General features: G+C 44.8%; 1 protein-coding gene across 1 annotated transcript; it reads left to right on the top strand.

Moving 5' to 3' along the window:
- Positions 1-299: 299 nt before the first annotated feature.
- prrc2c (proline-rich coiled-coil 2C) lies at positions 300-23,630 on the top strand. Its single transcript, XM_023283826.3, has 34 exons — positions 300-692; positions 5,883-6,052; positions 6,526-6,700; positions 6,916-7,025; positions 7,377-7,502; positions 7,630-7,928; positions 8,016-8,095; positions 8,447-8,583; positions 8,701-8,788; positions 9,658-9,841; positions 9,919-10,555; positions 10,642-10,814; positions 11,241-11,499; positions 11,608-11,818; positions 11,908-14,352; positions 14,947-15,110; positions 15,220-15,374; positions 15,494-15,911; positions 16,013-16,098; positions 16,184-16,378; positions 16,480-16,737; positions 17,036-17,128; positions 17,264-17,365; positions 17,695-17,866; positions 17,998-18,219; positions 18,338-18,459; positions 18,693-18,847; positions 18,924-19,155; positions 19,260-19,370; positions 19,485-19,679; positions 19,827-19,927; positions 21,096-21,222; positions 21,345-21,587; positions 21,684-23,630. The coding sequence occupies exons 2-34, from the start codon at positions 5,938-5,940 to the stop codon at positions 21,948-21,950; spliced, it is 8,457 nt and encodes a 2,818-aa protein (XP_023139594.2). The 5' UTR covers positions 300-692; positions 5,883-5,937; the 3' UTR covers positions 21,951-23,630.
- The last annotated feature ends 942 nt before the right edge of the window (positions 23,631-24,572 follow it).

Raw genomic sequence — 24,572 nt, 5'->3', positions numbered from 1 at the left:
GCTAGCACCTGAAGGAAGTTTGTTTGTTTGTGTATCCTAGCTTTTATTGTGTACAAATATTGTCTTTTTTGGGAACTTTTTTGCTTGAGGGATGCCTTGATTTTTCTCTATTTTTTGGAACTTTAGTGTCAAACACCTTTATTATGCTTGTCTAAACTTAACTCTATAGGTGACTGGACCTTATTTGAATAACTGATGTGGATAACTACTTAAAAAAATGTGTCTGCCTGAGCACCTGCACAGGTTGAATCTGAGAAAGAGGGATGTGAGGGAATAAATCTGGCAACTCCAGTCTGCCATCTTTGATTGTGAGACAGGCCGCGGCGCGAGCGGGGCCTCACTCAACTAGAAAAACGGTCTGGCACGAGATAACGGGTGGGGAGAGACACGGAACCACGGGACGACCGAGCACCGGTTCCCGCAGAAACGGCCCGACAGACGAGCACAGACTGGCGGCGTGAAACGGCGGAGAGGACACGCAGCGTGAAGCCGTGCATGTGGAGAGCAGTTTGTTGGCAGCCGACGAGCAGAGTAGCTAACCATCGTTAGCCGAACTGGGTTAGCAGGCTAGCCAGCTTTTGTAATCCGCCGGCCAGACACACACATTCGTCCGCCGCAAACCAGGCCGAAACCGGATTTCAAGTGAGGCGGTACAGCACCCGAAAGGACAAAGAAGGCACCGGCGGTGGCAGGTGGGTCTGAGTGACATGCCAGTTGGAAATGTGAAGTATTGCCCGGTGGCTGAGATGTTGGTGTTCACACAGCGTTAGCTTGTTAGCATAGTTTGGCCACTGACGGGCTGAAAGTGGATGTGATGGCGACTAGTGAGAAGCGAAACTATGCACAACGATGCAAGCTGGCGGCCTGCTCTCTGACAGTCGCATTGTGCAGTAAAAGCGATGTTGTTGCCCGCATTATAACGTTGGCGTTTTTGCATCTAACTTTTGTGCAACTAAAGTGTTATTTGAGCCCGGTCTGGTTTAGTTCCGGGCGGAGAGGGCCTCTACTCCCCTGCCGGTATGAGCCACCCAGCCCACCAGTAGTTTGATTCATGGAGAAGGATGGCCTGCACACTCATCGCTGGCACTGATTTAAGAAACTGTACCAAATAGTATAAAATCAACTCATCTATTTTGGTTTTTCTGTGAAGTTCTCTGTCAATTCTTTGCGTTAAGGTTAGCTCAGTGTATTCCTTTACAGCCTTCGGTCTTGAACAGATTCAACAAAATGTGGTAATAAAGTACATTTTTAGTGTGTGAGTGTGCACTCTGAGGAGTTTGGCTGGGCTGGCTTGAAGAAGAATCCATATGATTCATAAACGCCTCTCAGATGTGGAAGCCAGCTATGAGATCATTAATTAGGTGCATGTAATGTTTTCAGCTTTTGCATTTAAAGATTAATTGATTGGTTGTAGGGAGGCCATTCAGACATTTATTGGTTAGAGTAGCACTTATTGATTGGTCAGTCAATGACATGGCCTGATATACAGTTAAAGAGCAGCGTCTTTTGGAACCCATAAACATAGATTTTAAGGAATAAGGTGATGCTAATGATTTATATTTCTTGCCTCTTCCTGGTTATAAGCGGTCCCTAACAAGGACTGATATTAGAGTCTGCCTTTTATACATCACACGTGTTAGTCTCCTACACTCCTCCCATGTGTGTAGTTTAAAGTGTCATTTGCATTAATAAATGCTTCATTTGTGTATTAAATCTAGGCACTTGCACGTCTCATGAATGAAACTATAGCCATCCTGTGCTTTCTTATTAAAATTGCAAACAGCTCCCCAGGGAGACCATCTTGTTGCTATTGATGACCAGGCAGACCTGGAGGAACAACAATAATCTTAAGTGGCTTCCGGTCTTTATCTTTTTCTGGGGTTTACGTTCATTGTGCCAAAAAACGATAAACACCATTGAAGACATTAGATGAAGCCCCTTATCTTGAAATTTACGAAATTGAAAATTAATAGACGTAGATGCTGAATGTGTCGTAATCGGTTATAATAATGGATTCACCGTGTTTCCTATTTACGAGTATGATCATGTGGTCTGTTATCTGTGAGGTGTGACCACGTTTCAAGATCAAAAAGTACAAACATAGGCTTAATATTGTAGCTTTTGATGGTATACCTACAGATAAAGCACAACACAGTATTGCAGAGTTTTTCCACTGCACCATTACAATACAAACCTTTAGGGACAATGAAATACAAGCCTACTCTCTCTATTCTATTCAGCGCCCATCATTTAGGCCATCTTCATGACTTCTCATTCTGTGAGTTAACTGTAGCATTAGAGGAGTCAGTCCCATGACTCACTCAAAACAAAGAAGTGGGGGACATGAGCACTATATGGGTAATTCTAACTGGAAAATACATCCACACTGCTAAAGAAAAACCCATTTTGATATTTGGGTGTTATCTTTTCACTTTCATTTTAACCTCTGAAGTAGCCACACAGACATTTGTGCATCCCTATTTGACTTTTTGGCACAAGTGAGCACAATATGCGACAGTCATTTACCTTCAGTGAACAGTAATCATGTGCGAGCTACAAAGCAGGATGCTCAGTTTCTGACTGCTAAGAATCTTCACCGAAACAGGAAAGTCATTTCACTGATCTTAGGGTTTGATGGATGCCAAATTAAGTCAGCCTTTTTAACCTCATCACACAGTCAAAATCTGCGAGGAACATTATTAACAGAAGCGCTCAAGTGAACTAGTTCTCGCCCAGAAGAAACACCCAAGTGATGATATTTTTGAGTATCAGATAAGAGAAGGAAAGAGCTTACATTGATGGATGGACTGTAGTGGAGAAGCCGTTGCAGGGGTGCAGGGTCCTGCTGGAGGTCAGGCCAGCCCAAACGAGTCTAGAGAGTTGGGATGCTACTGTGTGATTGATGACAGATCTTTCTCTTCCACTTTCCTGACACAACATCTAAAAACACTTAAAAGGAGAGGACATGTTGGAAGGTTCAGAGAAAGTTGGCATGTATTGTACACTGAATTGAGCCTTTCTTTCATCCCCAGGTGAGTTTTTGGTCTCACTGGCATTGAATAGGTAACATCATTTGTGGTCTGTGCACAGATGAAGTAGGACTGTTGTGACTTGGACTGGACACAGTGTTCCCTCATCCTGTTTGTTCCCTTTTTTTTCTGAAACGCATCCTTTTACATCCCATGTCCCTCAATGTCATGAATGGCATTTCTACACACACACACACACACACACACACACACACACACACACACACACACACACACACTCTATTACGTCCAGCCTCTGCACTATATTCCTTAAGCTGACCTTTCTAAAGAGGAGAATCACAGCCCGTTCTTAAAAGAACTTGCCCTGTTAAAAGGTTTTCTAAGAGTGTGAATTACTAAAGCTCCAGTCGTGACAATTCTACGCAGTTGATTACCTTTAAAAGCTTTCTCATTGGGATCAAGCATGTCTAATGTAATCAGCATATTTCCTGTAGTTTGGCAGGTAATGGTCCTCGATAACCAAGAGAGTTGCAGGGATGCAGTTAGCAGAGTAAAATGAAAAATGTCTCTGCTGCATGAAAAGCCTGCTTTTAAGCATTTATATACAAACACTGCTTTTTTGTGACGGTAAATGCTTTTCTTTAGCATTTCAGTTTGTTACAGATCATACCTGCTACATGAAGGGCTCTGAAGTGCACACTTGTGACAGTACTTAGGTTGGTGGGGACATTGTGTGTTGTCCTAAAGCTGTGAGACTAGACAGTTGTAAGCCCTAGTTTTATGTTTTTATCTGGCAAATTTGAAAATCGTTTGTAGTGTGTTCCCAGCTTTTGTGTCTGGTGTTGTGTCTGGAGCCACCATTTTCAGACGGCTTAGTGTGGTAATGCATCAAAGTGTCACCACTGCATGGCCTTTAGTAATGAAAAACCATGACCACAAAAAGAAAAATGTTCTAGAAACAAAGAGAGTGGGTATCATACTTTTTAAACCAATGCCCCTGTAGTGTAAGAGCTGTACAGTTAGAGTTATTTTTCTAACTGCAATATGGCTAAGTGCAGTGCATAAACTGGCAATTTTTTAACTAAATTTAGAACATGTAACAACATACCATTATGCATTAAGCAGTGTGGTGCTACAGAAATGCTCCGACCTACAAATCATATTCTCTAGATGTAAGGGAAAGTTTGACACAAACTGCACACAATGTTTACATGTGTGTTGTTTTTTTTTTTTTTTTTAAAAACAAGTACAAAAAATTCCATTCCCACTAAAACTGAGTCAAATTATTCATATATTTATAAAAACAGTTGCAATAAAATGTTTATTTTTGCATATTATTCAGCCCTAGACAATACCTGATTTTTAGTTTTTTCCATAAAATGCAGCATAGAACTATTGCATTTCTGATTTCAACCAGACATTGAAAAATTTTGTGATTCGTTTACAATTGAACTGACATAAACCCACATGCAAAGTATTGGTTGAGCAGGATAAAGCAACATTTATTTGAGTACGAGCTGTATTGGTTAGCATCACTACTGATACTATAGTTAATGTTTCCACACTCTTACTTAGAGAACAAAAACAGCATAAATTTCAGGTTTAGTCTTATTCCATTTGACAGTATTTTATCAAATGAGAACCAGGTTGTCCTGACAAGACAGCCTTTTTCCTTTTAAGTGGATGTTCTTTTGCCGAAGTGTTCCAAAGCCAAGTTGCAGATAGACTGAACTCATCAGAGCTGTCGGCTCCCCCCAGCACACATGCACACTAACACAACCTCGCACTCACAGTGTTACACCACTGCTCCGTTAATAATAAATGACCTCTGTGTGACTTCGCAAAGACACTGCAGCCCCAAACATGCTGTCTCTCTGTCCTTGGTGCTGCTCACGTTCTAGCTTTTTCTTTTCTTGCTACCCCTCTGAGAATCCTCATTCCTGCTTTATGTCCCGTCAGCACCACCGCTCAGTATGTCTTTCTGCTTTCTTATGACGGCCATACACCACAAATACAGTTTTAAATTGGTACTCTCACTGATTTACCTGAACACATCTTTTGACTATGATCCCGATCAAAAGAGTCCGCCTTGGCTTGTATAGCTCACTGACAGGCATGATATATTAGTTGAGAAAGCTTGCTGGTGTCCTGCACTGTTGGCTCGAAATGCAGTGTTCAGTGTACAAAGCTCAGTGGGGCATTTTTGACATCTCGCTCCTTTATAAGGAGCAAACAAAGGATCGTAAAAGGTTGAGACTTCATGATACCTTTGCTATTTTTTTTGTTTTTGTTTTTTTTTGTTTTTTCGTGAGAAAGAACTTTGACAGTCAGAATCCTTTAGACTGATTTATTTAATTTCTATTCACAGCCCATAAAGCAGTTTTGACTGCTTTAGATCAGATTAGTGTCAACCAAAAGGCTCATTTTCACTTTTAAAGTGTGTACTGGCCTACAATTCGAAGTTGGGCACAGTTAAAATGAAGGGACACTCCAGTTCCCCACATTGGTAACAGGATCAATACCAACCTTACTAAGAGGATCAGGGGTCAGCAAGACATAACAGATCCACAACTATACAGGGAGTTGTTCCTGTATCTCTTTCATTTTTATCAGTTATATATGTAGCAGTGACTCAGGTGTTAGTCCTACAGCAGCCCCATTGTTAGCTTACACAAAAATGATTGCAATCATTCTCACGCAGTGAGGTATTAACATTTTTTTTTTTTAAATTGTAAACCAGCTTTAGGCTCAGATGCATTAGTAGAGAAAGAATCTTAAAACCAACTGTAGTTAGTTAGCAAACATCAATGAAAACTCAGAATATCTGTTACAGTTTGTGTTCAAAGCCAGTAACCTACACCTTTTTGTCATGTTCTTGTTCTTTGTCTGTAGGAGGCTGGTTCTGGGGGCGTGGCCAAAGGACCAGACTCAATGAGTTTCAAGCGAAATGTCCGAGAAGTCAGGGCAGAGCACCAAGGCAAAGGATGGCAAAACAAAGTATGCAACCCTTAGCCTCTTCAACACCTATAAAGGCAAATCTCTGGAAACCCAGAAAACTGCAGGTAAGCCCCCACTATTATTCCCTGGTTCTGGTGTTGCAAGCAGTGTGTGGACTGAAAACTTACTTCTTACTCTCTAACCTTTTTGTGCTACCTAACCCCCTTCACACGCCTCCTCTGGCCAAGCCCAGCTTCAGTGACCTGGCATTGCTGTCAGGAATGAAAATGGATTTGATACCAAAATTTAAATGTAATTTAACCAATTGGCCAAAAAAGAAGGGAAAGAGAAACAGAAAGTGTGCACACATTGATGAGGGAGAAAGAGGTAACATGCAGTTACAGACACATGACACTTAACTTTCATCTGGGAAGGATTCAGATTTATTCCAACATTAATCAGTGACATATACAGCACTATCTTTCTCCAGAATTGCAGACTGCACCTGTAATTGTAAAATGTATTGAGACGATGCTGCATGGTGATTCTATCTGCACTTTACATAAAATTGATTATTAAATGTTTTTTTCCATTCCAGTGGCTGCCAGACATGGGCTCCAGAGTTTGGGCAAAGTTGCTGCCAGCCGGCGCATGCCCCCTCCGGCCAACCTGCCCAGCCTGAAGGCAGAGAACAAGGGAAACGACCCAAACGTCAACATTGTCCCCAAAGACGGTAGTGGCTGGGCATCCCGAACTGAGGCCGGAGACGAGAGGTAACTTCATTAACTTGGATGCGCTTTTATACTTTCACACATGGGAAATAATAATTCCCTTTTCATGTCTTTTTCTTCTACATTAAGGTGAAAGTAAAGCACTACAGAGTAACTGAATGTAATAATAGGAGTATAATATAGAGGGAGAGGTTTCTGTCATCCGTGTTTGAAATGACCGGCGCTGTTGAAAATTCTCCCGTTTTCATGTACCACAGGCAACAGGAGACACCCCCACCTCAGAACAAACCAGCAGTGCTCCAGTCACAAGAGCTGTCTATTGGGGGCAGCCGCTCCTGGGCAAACAGCAAGCAGACACAGCCAGACGGTAAATACACTTACCATTTGCTCCCTAAGCCTTTCATTTACTCATAGAACGTAGATTACTGACGTTGTAGTTTCATAGTTCTTTGCATTTATGTAGGAGGATTGTAAACAATATCCAGTATGTTCCCTGCTTGTGTTCAAACAAACGAATGCACAATCCTCAAGTGGTTTACTGCACTCAGCCATTACAGTCTGTGTGGAATGCAAACCATTTGATCTCTGCTAAATGTAATGTTGGGGTGGAAGAACGGCTGTACACCAGCGGAGGATTAGACCCTTTTCTGTAACTCACTGTATTATGTTCAACCTTGGGATTTCTGTGCAGTTGTAATGATGTGCTTGTATTGTACAGGATCTCCTCGTGTGAGCAGCCATTTTCACCAGGAGTTTCCCAGCTTGCAGGCGGCTGGTGAGTTGGAGAAAGGGGACGGTCAAGAGGAGGAGCCTTATGGACCAGGCCCCAGCCTCAGACCTCAAAGTATGGACACACACATGGACATGAATAATAATCATTCACAAATCATTTTCTGTTTGCCTGTTTTTTAGCAATGACAGGTTGCCTGACAGTCAAGTACAATCGATCTCTTTTCCATCTGTCTTTCTAGATGTTGGCAGTTGGCGTGAGGGCGGAGGCAGGAATTTGAACACTGCACCCATCCCTCCTGAGATGGAGAACAGGGCTCTGGAAGAGGGTAACACGGGCCTTGGTACCTCCACACCACCTGGGGAAGCTGATGAGCCTGGCCGAAACGTAACCACTGACGGTCAGAGGGAGAAGAGGGATGGCAGGGAGAGGTTGCCGCCCTCTGGCCCTCCTCAGCCGAAACTAAATGGGGGGCAGCAGCCTCCTGCTGGGGTGCCAACTCACTTTGACCCTGCTTTCAGGAGCATGATGCCACCTTATGTAAGTCACATTGTGGACTGACTACATGAAGATGCTGCCGTAGGCGCTTTTCTTTATCTTGTGTGATTATTGCTGTCTTTGTTTCAGATGTTCCATGCCTATCCTCAAATGTCTTTTGGCCCGGGACAAGGGAACTTCAGATACCCTGTGCCACAGGATGGAGCAAAGTGAGTTCAATAGATAACCCTTAGATTCTTGGAATAAGGCTGATTTAAAAAGTATATTTTTTAAATCTTAATACAGTTAAGACACACTATACTCTGGATTTTTGCTTCATAATTAACACAACAGCCACTTACTTTTAGTGCAATTAAAAAGTTATACAAACTTTTGATGTACCAGTTCCTGTTAGTGAGAAAGAAGGAAAGTGTCCTGTATTGTTTGCAAAACAGTAAGCAGAAGTTGTAAGATGGTCACAGAAAAGCACATTGTTTTATCAGTATATGTTTTGAGCCTGTGCACATGTAAGGTGCGTGATACTGCCTTACATATTTTACTACCTTGTATCTGGTTTTCAGGGGTCCACGATCAGCGCGACCCCAGCAGGCACCTCCTCAGTCTTGGCTCCAAGACCCGGACAGACCCTCTATCATCAGTGCAACAGAACTTAAAGAGCTGGACAACTTGGACACCGATGCTGATGAAGGCTGGGCTGGTCAGTAGATGTACATTATCTATGAATTACAACACATAACTAAGTGGCTTAAAAAAAAAGAGAATTTCATAATTCAGTTGCAAGCTTCTAATCAGTCATGTCCCTTCTGCAATTCAGGCGCCCAGATGGAGGTGGACTATACTGAGAAACTAAACTTCAGCGATGATGAGGAGAACCAAGCTGCTAAAGAGAAGGGAGAAAACTGGTGAGCCTTTTGATCTTTGCATCGTTTTCAGTATCTCACATTCACGATTTGTCTTCTGTTCTCTGCTTGGACCCCGCTGGTGTGTTTCTCTGTTTAGCCTGTTTTGTTCATGTTTTGTGTAGCTTTCATGAGTGCCAGCCTTTTTAAATGCATAGCACTTCTCCTTTGTACTTTTGAAGACTTGAAATCATGCATGAGATAGGTAGTCATCAGTTTATTTCCTCTGAATCAAGTACTCCTATCAAAAAATCATCATATAGTGATACACCTTTTATAACAATAATGTTAGAAATGATGTTTACTTTGATTGCTTTTGTATCCTAACAAATCTGAATTTGGATTTTCATTCTGTACTCAAATGAAGAGATGGGCTGCTTGCTAGATAGGAAATGCAATCAGTAAAAAAAAAAAATATCCACATCTCATTGGTATGCCTTTGAACATGTTTGACATCCATGTGAAGTATGTGATTTGTAATAAATGCACAAATACATTGAATAACAGCTGTGGTGGCTGTAAGGCTTTATGGTTAATGAATGTAGATGCATTAAACACCAGTCACATAATAAAATGACTCCTCAGTCCTGGACAGAATGTAATTGACATCCATATATTGCAGACAGAGGACAGCTAGAGGTTTAATGGCAGCACTAGTATTACTTCTTAATGTTCAAAGTGCCAAATAATTTTGTACAAAGTGGAATGATTTTTTAAAAAAATCTGTTGTTTGTGAAGGTCATTTGTGTGTGTACAGTGACATCATTTGTGTTAAGTTGCGGCATGCATGTTGAGGTAAAGGCGCTAGAGAAGCAGGGGGACTGACAGTTGGAAGAGGCTATTGTTTTTTACGTTTATTGTATTCTTTTCAGGGAGTGGATGGGTAAAGTGGAGCGTATGAGATCTCGGACATCAGACAGTCAGGAGGGCTGGAAGGAGGGAACTGAGGACCGTGGAGGCATTAAAACCTCATGGGCTGACAGTGTGGATCCCAGAGCGCCATCACCTGGCAGCATGGGGCAGTACAATAAATCAGCTGTTACTCAAGACTACCAGGTAAAGCATCATGCATTACACGTGTGACATTTTGTTTGCATCATGATCAGTTTGTATTAATTTCTGTATTTTTCCAGGGTGGCAGTCGTTCTGGTGGCGGTGGAGCTCCCCGTGGGAGCAAACCACAGGCCACAGTGCCACCTGGGGCTGAGGAGGACTCTGACGCCTGGCGACAGAAGCGCAAGAAGCCATCTGAAGTTTCTGAAGCTGTAGAGCGAGCAAGACGGAGAAGAGAGGAAGAGGAGCGGCGAATGGAAGAGCAACGGCTTGCTGCTTGTGCTGAAAAACTTAAGCGTCTCAATGAAAAACACCGCCAAGCAAATGAGGGCAAACCTGTCTCTGCTCAGACCGCCAGTGATGAGGCAGGAGGTACCCGTGAGGAAGCCCCCTCATCAGCCCCTGCACCTGTGCCCAGTCCTGTACCTTCAGTCCCAGTTTCACAATCACAGGCCCCAATCATGCAAGCTCCTCTGTCTGAGAGGGTGGATCGAGACAGGGAGCAAGAGAGAGAGCGAGTAGAGCCAAATGCTGAGGATGAGGTTCACTTGCCTCGTCAGCCCAGCCCCCCTGTCCCGAGACCTGTAGCTGTAGCTCCAGAGCCACAGAGCAAGGGAGAGTCTTCCCTAGCTGAGGTTGGTCCCCTGATGGAGGAGAACCAAACTGATAGGACCTCAGTGCCTATCCGTGACTATTTTAACATAGAGGACAACCAAGGTAAGCCAACTGAGCATTTTTTCAAAAGCTGCTAGTAATTGATGTGATTGCCGCTAACAATCAATACTGTGTTTGTAATTCTTTAGTGGATGAGCCCCACTTGTCTCTGCCACACATGGAAACCCCTGGTGGTGAGGAAGTCCCCGTTGCACCCCCACAGCTGGAAGGAGAGGCAGCAGCTGCTATGCGTCCCTCTCTCATCTCAGGCTATTCCAAACAGTTTCAAAAGTCGTTACCACCTCGTTTCCTCAGACAACAGGTAGGGGTGTTTACATCTGGCTTCTGGCGTTTCTAATGAATGGGATGTTGCTTGCTATGCAGATGTGCAAAGGGTTAGCTGGGTAGTTTCCAAACTGTTAACCAAAAGGGACTTGGTAATTAATATTTTAAGACAGAAATATTAGACCTTTCCAACAAAGGACTAATAATAACAGAAGAAGTTTATATGTACTTAACAGCATTCATTAAGTGGGGATGGTATTTCCATGCCATTTACATTTGCAAACACAAATGCAAAAGTGCTACTACTTGTTTGCAAAGGCTTGTGTTAAAACAAATAGTTTGTCCATTTTGAGAGCACTGTGCTGTCAATAATCAGATATCATACTGACTAATGAATATACTGTACCATAAAACCAAATAGGCTTCAAAAATCTTACATTTCTCTCCTTCATTGGTTTTGTAGGAGCAGATGAAACAGCAACAATGGCAACAACAACAGCAGCAGAGCGGGGGCTCTGTGTCGCCATCAGGTGGTGGAAGTGTTCCACCTACACAACAGCAGCAGCAGCAGCACCGCTCCATGTATCAACCTATGGGGCCCCACCACCAGCACTTGGCCTCCATGGGGTTTGACCCCCGCTGGCTCATGATGCAGTCCTACATGGACCCCCGCATGATGTCAGGCCGCCCCCCCATGGACATGCCAGCTAACATTCACCCTGGTAAGTGCATATGCAGAGTAGATACTGGGAATATGCAAGTATGTTTGTGATTATTATGATGGCTGCTGGACAACCTGTTCAAAGCCACTCTGATTTCATCCTCTATAGGGAGGATGCCTCCTAAGCAGATTGTACGCAGAGAGCCAGGTGACAACTCTAGCTCCAGTTCTGACTCATTCGACCACTTGACCCGACCAATTCGTGACCATGGCTTGCCCTCAGACTCTCGGATGGTGTGGGGATCAGACCCATACCCCCAGTCAGAGCCGTTACCTTCTGTAACTCCTCCAAAAGGACGGGACGATAACAAAGAGCAACGGTAAAAAACATACAAATTATTAATATAATAATGAGACTAATAGCTATTGTATTGATTGTTGTAACACAATCACAACTGTTTGTTTACAGGATGGACTCTGGTTTGGATCTGGACAGGGGTCTTACAGCTATCTATCCCCAGGACCATGGTGCATTGGACTCTCGTAAAAGTAACTTCTTCCGGGACCCTTCAGAGTCCCTGTCAGCATTTTCCCAGGGTCCAGAGGATTCGCCGAGGCCTCTAGACAGGGTCCCCGTTGGTTCAGCCTTTGATCCTGAGGAGCCTGGCTTACCAAGTGGAGAGGAGGTAGAAGCTCTTGGTCAAGCCATGCTCCAGAGGAGTGTCTCACAGGGCTCTAGCCACTCCCTTAAGCTGGATGAGCCTCGGTTTGATGGGCTACCTCTAGGAACAAAATCGCTAGAGCTACAGGACACTGGGGAACGGGCTGATGATAAGCCACAGAATGAACTCTACTCCCAGGCTGCAGTAACCAGCAACAGGGCTACACCTCCTGCTGATGGATTACACAAACAAGAGAAGCTGCCTCTGCCAGCACCCAGCAAGCAGAAAGCAGAGGTGCGTTGGGGTGGGAGATCAGGTGCCGGACGCAGAGAAGGACCAGGGGGAGAGAGACCAGTCCGCAGGTCTGGACCAATAAAGAAGCCGGTCCTGAGGGACATGAAAGAGGAGAGAGAGCAGAGAGAGGAGAGGGAGAAACGTCATGAGAGAGGGGAAAGAGGAGACAGGTCCAAAAAGGATCAGTCATCCAAAGCTCCTTCTGCAGCTGCTGCTGTCTCTGAGGGCTCCAGACCTCAGGGTGAGGGAAAGAGGGAAACTACAGAGTCAGAGGAAACACCGACTCCCCATCAGAGGGCCAGAGACTCTCAGCCTTCCTCTGGGGTGCCTACCTCTTCCTCTCAAGAGGAGAAAGCAGACAAACAGCCCAGTAATGACAAACATCCAGAACCCAAACTGCCCTCTCGGAAAGAGTCTAACCTTCCTCCACGTGCCTACCGACGAGAGGAGAGAGAGAGGGAACGGGAGAGGGAGAAGGAAATGATGGATAAGGACAGAGAGAGAGAATGGCCTGCTGACTCTAATTTTAAAGGACGTGGTCGAGGGGAGTATTACTCCAGAGGAAGGAGCTACCGGGGTACTTACAGTGGCCGAGGGAGGGGGAGTCGTGGTCGAAGTCGGGCAGAGTACCCTTATCGAGAGCCACGATCACGCTCCGATTTACCTTCTGCTGGAGGTGCTGCTGCTTTTCGGAACAGGGAGGAAAGCGAGACACGCAGTGAAAGCTCAGACTTTGAAGTTATACCAAAGCGCAGACGGCGTCGCGGTTCAGACACAGACTCGGAGAGTGAAGGTGGGAGAGAGTCTGCCAGTGACACTGGACCTTCAGACCGTGAGCCGAGCACGAAACCTAGCCGTCCACTGAGAAGAGAGCTCCCTGGGGAGGGCCGATTAGGGCCCCACAAGCCAGGCTTCGGACCTCCTCACATGGGAGAAAAGATTGGATCAAGAGGGGACGACGACAGCCGGCCCAAGCCAGGATTCCTTCCTAAAGGAGAGCCCTCTCGGCGAGGAAGAGGTGGGTTATACAGTAGACGAGGTGGAGCAAGGGAACGTGGAGGTCCTCGCTCAGCCCCTCTTAGACGGCCAGCAGCCAGAGAGTCCTCATCTCAGTGGCCCTCTAAACCCATGGAGACATTCAGGCCTGAGGACGCAGAGTCCACATCAAGATATGACAATCCTCCCTCTGACCGACGACCGCCCAAATCGGACAGCAAGAAATTTGGGGATGGGGGCCCTCAGAGTAGCAGAGAAAGGCCACGTCGATCCAGACCAGCACGACCCCCAAGGCAAGACAAACCCCCTCGCTTTAGGCGTTTGAAGGAGCGTGAGGCTGCAGTGTTGGCTAGTGGAGAGACAGCCCCGAGTCCCCCTGTTCCTTTACCCTCAGTGCCTGCTGCTGCTGTTGCTAGCTCTGCACCTGCCCCAGTCTCCATTTCCCCAACCTTATCTAGAGCTCCGGGAACCCCTTTAACTGTGCCTGCGGAAGTGGCAGCCACTATACCTGCAACTGACCTGCCCTCTCCTTTAGAAGCCCCACTGCCTGACACTAGCAGTCCTACCATCACTGCAGTTGGTACCAAGTCCCCTGACTTGTCAAACCAGAACTCTTCAGATCAAGCCAATGAGGAATGGGAAACTGCCTCAGAGAGCAGCGACTTCAATGAGAGGAGAGAGCGAGAAGAGAGGAAAGGAGTATTGGGGGCTGCAAATGAAGCAGCTACAGCTTCTGCCCCAGCACCTGCACCTCCTCAGGGCTCTGTGACTCCCAATAAAAGCCCACCTGATGGAGGGATGACTCCAAAACGTGAAGGAGCTCCTGCAGCCAAGAGGAGTTTCTCGAGTCAGAGGCCTACGGAGAGACAGAATCGTAGAGGCAACAGTGGAGCCAAACCAGGTCGCAGTTACACAGGGGGCAAAGGAGAGAGGAGAGGAGGGGCCAAAGCTGGCCGTAAAGGGTGAGTTTGACACAATCAGGCTTTTGTGGGTTGTCTGGCATTTAGTTTGTGTGCTTACATTAACACTTGCACAAAGAAATCAACTCAGTGAGCAGTGTGCAGTAGGATAACACTGCAAGTTCATTCACTCACAATAATACCTTTTGTGTAGTTATTATTGTTCCTAATTAAGAATGGTGCAGAATCTAAATTCTCATTAGTGTTGGTATTGCCTGTTCAGATTAGCATGGCTGTTTCTAAAAGATTCTCCACTAAAAATACAAAATTGCTTAAAAAAAAGAAGAAAGAAAAAGCATTTTGATTAAAAATAGATATGTGTGGTATCAGAATGGTGGTATTTTTAGACTTTTTGTTTTTTCACCTACTACATCAACTCGTGCTGTATAGTGGTTTCTTTGTCATCTTCTTCTTCCGATAATGATGAAAAAGTTAAACCGTATATGCATGGTTTCTTGAAAAAATGTTGTCATATTATTATTTTTTTTTTTTTTTAACATTTGTAGTGTATTACACCTTTCAAAACCACTTGATACCTAGTCTCATGCTGGGCTTGAATTTTTCATTCTGTCTTCAATTTATGCCTTAATTAACCAGGCCTGCAGCCCAGCTGAACTCAGAGGCAACAGCACCAGCAGCTGGAGGAGCAGCCCAGAGGTCTACAAAAGATCAGCCTGCCCGTCGCAAAGATGAGGCCAAACAAGCCACCAAGAAGCCCAAGGAGAACGCTCTTTCTCAGTTTGATCTCAACAATTATGCCAGTCAGTAGACACATTTATACACCAGCTTTTGTCTCTTAATGATTACATAGATACCTGGTTGCAGTTCCTCGTCACTTGAAAACTTAATGTAATTTTCTTGTTATTGTAGGTGTTGTTATTATTGATGACCACCCAGAAGTCACCACAACAGAGGACCCACAGTCAAGCACCAATGACGATGGCTTTACAGAGGTTGTCTCCCGCAAGCAACAGAAACGCCTGCAGGATGAAGAGAAACGGAAAAAGGAAGAGCAAACTACTCAGGTACAGAGACATTTTGTCTGCACCGTGTAGTTAAAAAAATGTGTGTCTAAACAGCAGTGCATTACTTCAGTGAGAATGAGCCATACTGATTTGACATAATATTCATTCCGATTCTACAGAACTGGGGTAAAAAAGGCTCAGGTGAGAAGAGCAGGGGGGGAGGAGGAAAGCTGCCACCAAGGTTTGCTAAAAAACAGTCATCACAACAACAACAGCAACAACAGCAGCAGCAACAACAACAACAGCAGCAGCAACAACAACAGTCCTCTCAGCCTCCTGTAGCTGCTGCCCCTCAACCCCAACAGCAGCCTCCTATTTCTGCTGCACAGCATCCTCACCTTGCCCCCTCCCAACCTGCTGCATCCCCTCAGACACTGGAAGGAACAGTGGCTCCTCTGCCCTCCATTCCCCCCGCTAATGTGGACTTCACCTCAAAGACCCTCCCCCCTGCACCTACACAGACACACAGCACTCTGGGCACAGAACTGTGGGAGAACAAGGTAGCAGGCTCCACCGTCCTTCCCGACGTCAAGAAGCGTGAGTAGAAAAGTTTTTGTCTTAACTTCTGAATCTTGTTGTGATGCAGCTGAGACTTGATCTGCAAGCTCAGTCTAAAAAACGTAATCTGTATATTCCAGTTGGTCCGATCAGCCCTCCCCAGCCACCTTCTGTGAGTGCCTGGAACAAACCTCTTACCTCCTTTACTGGCACTGTCTCCTCTGAGGTAGGTTGAATATGTCTGCTGTGCCTTTAGTGACTGCTTGATCCATTTAACCACATGATAAACCATGAGCAATGTTTTGTTTCAGGGTGTCAAGCCTGGAACTGAGGGCAGTGTAGAACTGGGAATAGACAGTATTCAATTTGGAGCACCATCATCTGCAGGCAGCACTGACAGTGATGGAGTTCCGGCATTGCTAGAAACTGGCTCTGAAAACAAACTACCTGCTCCCAAAGAACAGAGACAAAAACAACCTCGAGCTGGCCCAATCAAAACACAGAAGGTAACCGGTCTGTTCGAGAGACCACATCGTTTTACAAGACTGATGGATATTAATTCTGTTAAAGTCTACTTCGATTTAAGCGTTTTGTGTCTCTTCCTCAGCTCCCTGAGATGGAGCCAGTAGAAACCAAGGAGTACAAGCCAGGTCCTATTGGTAAAGAGCGCTCTCTGAAAAACCGCAAGGCCAAAGATGCACGTGGAGGAGAAGGCGAGGGGATGGAGACAGGAGTACCTGGAGGAGGCGTCAGCAGAGCCACAGACTCCAGTCCTCCCACTAGTGATACCACAGTACCAGAGCTAGGAGGAGATATTGAAGGCATGATCACAGTCCCCTCAGCAGAGTACAGCAGTAGCTCAAAGGTACCACATCTTAAATATGCTATATATTTATTTTTATTTTTTATCATACTTGAATTTTACTTTTACCTCTAGACTGCTGTTAGAGTCCTACACATAGTGGTAATGATGGTATTTTTAAATCGCATCATTGATTTTACTGTATTAATTTATTTATTTGTTTTGACCAATTATTAGTATTTTTAATAACTCAAAATAATATTTGATCAGTAGATTTGATGTTTAACATAGTGAAGTTTCACTGCTGTAGTATAATGTCTGTGTGTGTGAATATATGCTAACTTCTTGCCTTTCTCTTTAGGAGTCTGTCACTGACTATACCGCCCCGTCCTCCTCACTGGCTGACAGTGTTCCTACAGGAGGGAACAAAATGGAAGAGAGTTTGGTGGCCAATGTGAGTGAACATTTTTACACAGACATAAAATAGTCATACATTGATATAATGTGAGGAAATGCATCTTTAATCTGTTGAGTTACTGTTGTAGTACCATTTTTTAAATACTTTGTTGGTATCTTTGTTCAACCTAAGGTTGCGCTACCTCACTCTTTGCCCCTTCCTCGTCGAGAGACCCTGCAGCAGAGCTCCAGCCTCAGCACCGTCTCTCCTGCTACTGTTGACCTAACACTAAAGGTACGCACTTGTACAACACACTCCAAGCAACTAGGGCTGCAACTAACAATGAATCGTCTGAGCACAATACACCATCAAACATGGAAGTGAGCACGCAGTGCAACAGAAATCACCATCCGAGCGGAGCGCTGAACACGGACGGACATTCGCGCTGCATCGTGCATATATTATATATGCACGATGCAGCTCAGATATCGTGCTCAGACGATTCATCGATTCATCGTTAGTTGCAGCCCTACAACCAACACTACTTTCCCTGAGAAATACACTTCTTTAAAGTTTGAGTAAAATGTCACCTAAGCACCTATTTCTTTCTTTCATTTCCTCAGATGGAATCGGCTCGTAAAGCCTGGGAGAATTCCCCGAGTCTGGAGAAGAATTCTCCCGTCACCTCTTCTTCGTCCCCTATCACCTCCTGTGCTTCCTCATACTCCTCCTTCTCCTCGGCCTCCATTGCACAGATCCCAGTTGCTTCTGTTACCCCCAGCACCTCACTATCAGGTAACACAGCTCCCACTCCCACTGTATTGTATACCTCTCTGTAGGAGGTATATGCTGTTTGCTGCCCCAACGCTATTTAAAATCAGTAATATTTTCTTGTATTTACTGTTTGATTTTATTCCACCATGCAGGTTCTGGTACTTATACAACATCATCCCTCAGCACCAAGACCACCACAGCCTCTGACCCCCCTAACATCTGTAAGGTGAAGCCCCAGCAGCTGCAAGGTGGAAGCCTGTCGTCCTCCAGCAGCAGCAGTAGTAGCAGCAGCTTCTCTCAGCTCGGCTGTGTGCCTCCCCTCCTCCCCCAGCAGCAGCAGACCCCACAGGTGTACGTCTCCCAGTCTGCAGCAGGTGAGGGGAAAATGGACTAGCGGGCCTGTGATTTCTTTAGTCCTGATAGTTCAGTTTCATATTTGAAGAACTTCCCATGCCTGTCACTAATCTGACATTTAATGATCTGTATATTCAGGTTCTGCAGCTCAGATTCCAGCCTTCTATATGGACACTAGCCATCTTTTCAGCACCCCTCATCCTCGATTGGCTCCTCCCTCCTTGGCCCAGCAGCAAGGCTTCCAGCCTGGCCTCTCACAGGTAGGATTTTCTCTTGGATGTTATAAGATAAACTTTATTGATCCCTTAATGGGGAAATTCATGTGTTACACCATTTAGATACAAACAAAGCATAGTAGGAAACAAGACAAGTATTACAAAAGTACATAATAAAGATATAATGAAGACTGCGTACACTTTTCACATGTGGAGATATTATGGATTGCAGAAATGTTACATTTGAAGGTCAAACCATGTGTTTCTCCACCTTATAGCCGACAGCAGTGCAGCAGATTCCCATCCCTATCTATGCTCCGCTGCAAGGTCAGCCTCAGCACCAACACACGCACCAGGCTCAGCTTGGACTTAGCACTGGCCCTCCAGTGTCACAGCCACAGGACCTGTTTAGCTCCTCACTGCAGCCTTACAGGTATTTTATTCTCAACTATAAAACACTATTATCCCCATTTTAAGGCTTTTAATCCTCCGGATCTGTCCTCCCTCAGGTCTCAGCAGGCGTTTATGCAGAGCAGCTTGTCACAGCCCTCCATGATGCTGTCAGGACCCTCCTTGCACAGCTATCCTGGTGTGCAGGCTCCTGAGCTGGGCAAGCCTCAGTCTAATCTGGCCTATCAGCAACCCTCCTCCACCCAGCACATTCCTATTCTGTTTGAGCCGCAGCTCAACCAGCCCTCTGGCATGGGAGGGTCCCAGCTCATTGATACTCACCTGCTGCAGGTAACTAGATCACTCCCAGGAAACATTTAACTGCCTTTAGATATTAACTAACATTTTGCCCTATTTATTTTATTTCCATTTGACGTATTTGTTCTTTGGTTCAGGCTCGACAGGGGATGAATCAGCATTCAAACATGTACTCAGGGCAGGTACAACAGCACGGTCAGAGTAGCTACTATAGCAACACTCAGTCGCCAAGTTCTGCAATGCAACAGGTAACCCACACACTGACATTTAGCATTTATGAGTCTTGTTGTTTCAGTGGCATGAAACGGAAAAGCCGCACATTTTTGTTGAACCAGTTAACAGTCGTCTTAATTTCTCCCCAGGTGACGGTCCCTCTGCCCGGCTCCCAGTTGTCCCTGCCAAACTTTGGTTCGGGTGGAGGTCAGGCCCTCTTGGCACTGCCTCCCACTCCTCCTCAAGCTCAGCCCCCCAACATCAACCGGCAGCCCCCAGTGTCACAGCCGTACCGAGGCATCATGGGCCCTAACCACAACATGATGCAGCCTCCCACCAGCAAGGTACTGTACTCTGTGTGTGTGTGTGTGTGTGTGCGTGCGTGCGTGCGTGCGTGCGTGCGTGTGTGTGTGTGTGTGAGAGATTCTGGGCAAATAAACATGCAGGTTTTTACAGGAGGTCCAACAGAATTTTTTTGTGACATGTTGCAGATGGACATGGATCTGAAACTGTTTGGCAGTGGGATGGATGTGAAGCCTGGAACCCCTCCTGTCAGCGCTAGGAGCACTACACCCACCTCCAGCCCTTACAGGTAAAAGCATAAATGTATATCGGTACGCTAGCAACGCAAAGTGGTAAAACCTTGCAAGATAGCATCGCCTTTCTCAAGATGCCTGTTGTTACAGTGTGTATCAAGTGTTAACAGAGTAGCAGATTAAATCTGCATACTCCAAAAGATCTTCTTCCAAACATGCATTGCAGCTCACAACCTCATGCAAAATGCAAGACCACCTGAAGAAAAATATTTCGATATTCAATCATCAAACACTGCATGCAACAGAAAATTGGGTTCTGAACCAACTATGAGGACAAACGATGAAGTTTCTTTGTGATGCAGAATCAAAGAAGCTCATAACACATGATGAAAGAAATCTTCACCTTAAAGCTACACCTTAGGTCCATAAATCTCTCACCAGACTCCCAGGACCCACATGTTTTCTGTTTAAAGGCAGCAAAATTGTTTTAGGATCACAGAGAGTCTTGAAAACTACCTACAAACTTTTTGAATTGGTACCTAAGATCCTTCAAATGAATTTCTTTCTTCTGGGTGATGATTTGTATCTACAACCACAAGTTATATAGTCTGTCAAAAGCCTAGGAGAGTGAGAGATATGGCAAACACATTGCTGGGAGCAGAAAACTTAGCAGTCTGGGGATTTGGATGAGGAGTTGTTGTCTCAGTGGGTTGATAAGTGACTTAGCTGTTGGAGATTCTGTTTCTCTAAGAACATAATATATTATTTGACTTTCTATGCTTTGATTTCTCTTTAATATCTAATGGTGCCTTTCTATGAGGCTGCTGTTATCTAAAGTCACATTATTGGAATTTATAATTTTCCACGTGTAAATATGTGGTGTTTTCCATGTGTGTGGCTTATGGTTTTGTGGTTGTTTAGGGACTAGCTGGCCATGCTCTGACCTATTTCAAGGTTAGAATTGAAAACTCCTTAGACACTCAAGATGTAATGTTGAAACATTTGTCGTCAGGTGTCCTTGCACTTTGTCTTTTTTCACAAACGTGTGATCTGCAATAAATGTTTTGAAGAGGATTTTTGTGCCTCTGCAAAGGTTTTTGAAGAGACTACACGTGTTGCTAGTCATTGAGTCAGACAGAACAATAGGTGCAGCACTGTTTGGACATTTTCCAAGCGGTGTTAACATATCCTGTGTTCTATTATTTCCTTGTCCTCTTCCTGCAGGGCCAGCTCCACCTCTCCGAGCAGCCAGTCCAGTAAGATGAACAGCATGCTCTACCAGAAGCAGTTTCAGCCCAGCTCTGCCGGCATGAGAATGACACAGCACTTCCCTGGCCAGTTCAACCCACAGGTTATACATAAACAATAATCTAACAGTAGCCTGTGTTTCGGTTTAAGTTTAGATAGCGCACTGCTTATTAATCAGAACAACAACTGTGAGGAGGAGTCATTTTTCCTCCTTTCTGTGTGCAGATTCTGTCTCAGCCCAGCATCGTCTCTCCTCTGGTTCGCCCTCCTCACGCTAACTCCTTTGCTGGAGGTGTCCAACGTTCTCCAATGGGCCCTCCAATATCGCCCAATGTGGGTGGTGGTCTCATGCCTCATCCCCGACCGCAGCACCCGCAGCACAGCCAGCATCCTCCCCGGGGGCCCTCTGGTCCCTCTCTTGCACCCAGAGGCACACAGGCGGCACTGAAGGCTGAACAGGACCTAAAGGTATGTTTGTTGGCATCTATTTTGTTAATGTGGCCAGTTTAGTCATGATCGTCCACTGATGGGTTGGGTTTCGTATTTCCTTCTGTTCCTCTGCAGGCAAAGCAGCGAGCTGAAGTGCTCCAGTCCACCCATAAGTTCTTCTCAGAGCAGCAGCAGCAGCAGCAACAGCAACTGAAGGCCCCGCAGGTCAGCAAAGCATCTCGACTTGATCAAGGAGGAAAACCTCCACTAGACACCTCGGCCCCAAACCACCAGGTGGGAGGAGAGCGCCCAGATTCTGACAAACCCCCCGTCTCCACGGCCAAGCCCATACGGACTGGCCCCATAAAGCCACAGGCCATTAAACCAGAAGAGGGCAAGTAAAGATATTCTGACCCTCTCCAGATGATGACATGAATGGAAGAGAGGAAGAGAGAATCTTGCCCCATTCACTCAGCCGCCACCTCATATCAGCCCTGGAGGACAGTGTGGGGGAGGAGGATGAATTGGGTGGAGATCCAGATGGTTGTGGTTACTGACAGTTGGCGCTGTCACGTGTAAACATAATCCTCTTCCTCTTCTTTCTTCCCCTGCCTTGTCTCACTGTAGGTGGGGGCATTTGAGTTGGATTCTTCCATCACATTTAGATGCCGATAAAATTGCTGCACAAGTTGTTCCATAGAAATCTACTACACTGGTAGATAAGAGGAGAGCTGGAGAAAGAGAAAATAAAGATTTGCTGCTGAGTTTGCCATTTTTATAGCTCTTTGTTGCTGTTCCTTTTAATTATTTTTTTCCCAAATAGGATCACGCATATTATAGGAGAAACCTGTTTTGTTAACGAAAGAACGAATCCGATTTGTTTTTGTAGTCAAAACAAACTTAAGGAGATGTCATTTAGTGAAGCACACTTTCTGTTGCCCAATCCCCCATTATAACTAATCCAGAGATCTGTGCACATGCACACTCTCACTCAACGGTTTGATCCAGTTACTGCACGGAGAATGAGATCTGAAATTCTGTTGTCATTTTGTTTTTGTTTTTTTTTGTTTTACCAGAATGGAAATGTGAAAAATTGCAGCATTTGATTGACTTACGTGATTGATTTGATTCGGCTGCCTGTGAGCCTTTACTCCTGCCTTCTGCTCTCATCTCCTTGCCTGAGAAATACTGATGTGTTGGGGTGTGTGTGTGTCGGGTGTGTGCTCGTGGTATAAACAGGGGAAAAGCTTGTAAGCTGGACTCTCCTGTATATTTAGCCAAAGGTTAAAGCAGCGCAGAGATGATGTCACAGCCTTTTAGGATCGATGTTGCCGCGGCAGCAGAGTTTGAGTGAACTTTAAAGGATTACATGGATGATGTATGATCACTACGTACAGCTGTTCCAGTATAGGGGGCTACTGTCACACACCCTTTCACTGCTTTCACACCCATCTTTGCTGTCACACAAACACACACATGTACACACTTCACTGTAAAGCACCCAGACCTGCTGCTATTGACTGATTTCAGTGCCCTTAGCTAGAGTATAGCAGGATAGGGCTGTTTAGAGGAATAGATACGGTGAGTTTGATTGTTGAAACAGTAGAAAACTTTTGAGTGTGTATCGTCCTTCACGGCGAGGGGGATCAGGAACAGGACGGAGAACAAGGAAATTGAAATGAGAAGCCTCAAGTTCTGAAGCGTTTGGGCAGAAGGACACTTATTGTTTTGTTGTTTTTACTGATGAGAGCAATCAGTGCTGTTTTCTGTCTCTGCCTCACCTCCGCTGGCTGTCCCACCCACAATGCTCTCATCTTGGGGTTGTGGCAACAAGGGTCCTTCAGAAATGTACAGTAGTATGCACCCTGAGGTGGTGAGGGAGTCCTCACATCTACCTTGCTTTGGAGGTTGGATGAGGGAGGGAGGGTAATGACTGTTTTTTTTTTTTTTTTTTTTTTGGTTCTTTTTTTTTTTTTTTGTTGTACTTGTACAGGGGTTTCATCGCTGTATTAAAATATGTACGGTCTTATTTACATTCTCTTGGTTTGGTTACAGAAACTAATAAAAATAATATACTGTTGAGATGTTTTCCAGTCATGTCCAATTTTTACTTGAGGTCATTGCGCCACTCAAAAGCCAAATTCAGCATCTGACCACCAGGTGTCACCGTGACACTGTCGCAAACACACAAACAAAAGTAATGTTGGTTTTCTTCCAGCAGTACAGCGTATTCTGAGTGCCCACTTACAATAAGGCACCTTTTGAAAACAGTTGAGGATAAGGAGTAATGAAAGGTTTCATTAATGGTTAGTTTTTTATCCATTCATTCATAGACATTAATAGGAGCAGTGCTTGGGTTGCCAGGTCTTGACTCATGCAATAAACCTCTAATTCTTCATGAATGCCGCTGTAATGGACAATTTGAACACCAATCTTTGGGGAAAAGGCTGCGAGATATCTGGTGTAATAATCACATACTTAAAACTAAGAAATAAATGGAAATAGTCACTAGCACCTCTAAAGGGATTCGTCAAAGTTCACCACAATGTGTTTCTCATTCACCTGTTTAGATACAGTCTGATTCATATACAAAGCGCCCGCCTGCCATCTGAAGCAACTTTAGGTTCGGTTTCTTGCCTAGAGGTACTTTGGCATACTGAGAGAACCTGACATTGACCTGCCAAGCTGCCCCGATTATTTCTTTGTTACCTTTATATGGTAAATAAATACTCAACAAGGTTGTTTGTAATTGTTAACTTGATTAATGGTTTAACTTTAATATCTTAATAGCCAGATATTTTCCACAGTCTTCTGTTAGACACTTGTGAATGGAGTAGAACTGATTTATAAAGTGAATGACTTATTCCCAACACGTCACATTTTCAGGTGGTAGCTCATCTGGAAGAACACATGCACCGTGTACAAAGGCTAACGTCTCAACTGCAGCAACCCAGGTCAGCTGTCTTTAAAATAAAATCATAAAAGCCCAAAGAGTAACAAAGCGAATAACAACAGCTTCTACTA

Source organism: Amphiprion ocellaris, chromosome 2, assembly GCF_022539595.1.
Source record: "Amphiprion ocellaris isolate individual 3 ecotype Okinawa chromosome 2, ASM2253959v1, whole genome shotgun sequence".
Taxonomy (NCBI): Eukaryota; Metazoa; Chordata; class Actinopteri; family Pomacentridae; genus Amphiprion; species Amphiprion ocellaris.
Note: the sequence above shows the minus strand (reverse complement) of the source record. Positions and strands in the feature narration are given on the sequence as shown.

Excerpts from the sequence above, each read along its gene's own strand:
- prrc2c (XM_023283826.3), top strand. The coding sequence starts at position 5,938 with ATGTCCGAGAAGTCAGGGCAGAGCACCAAGGCAAAGGATGGCAAAACA. Across the intron at positions 7,026-7,376 it reads CAAGCAGACACAGCCAGACG|GATCTCCTCGTGTGAGCAGC; the intron begins GTAAATACACTT and ends TGTATTGTACAG. Across the intron at positions 17,129-17,263 it reads AAGAGAGTTTGGTGGCCAAT|GTTGCGCTACCTCACTCTTT; the intron begins GTGAGTGAACAT and ends GTTCAACCTAAG.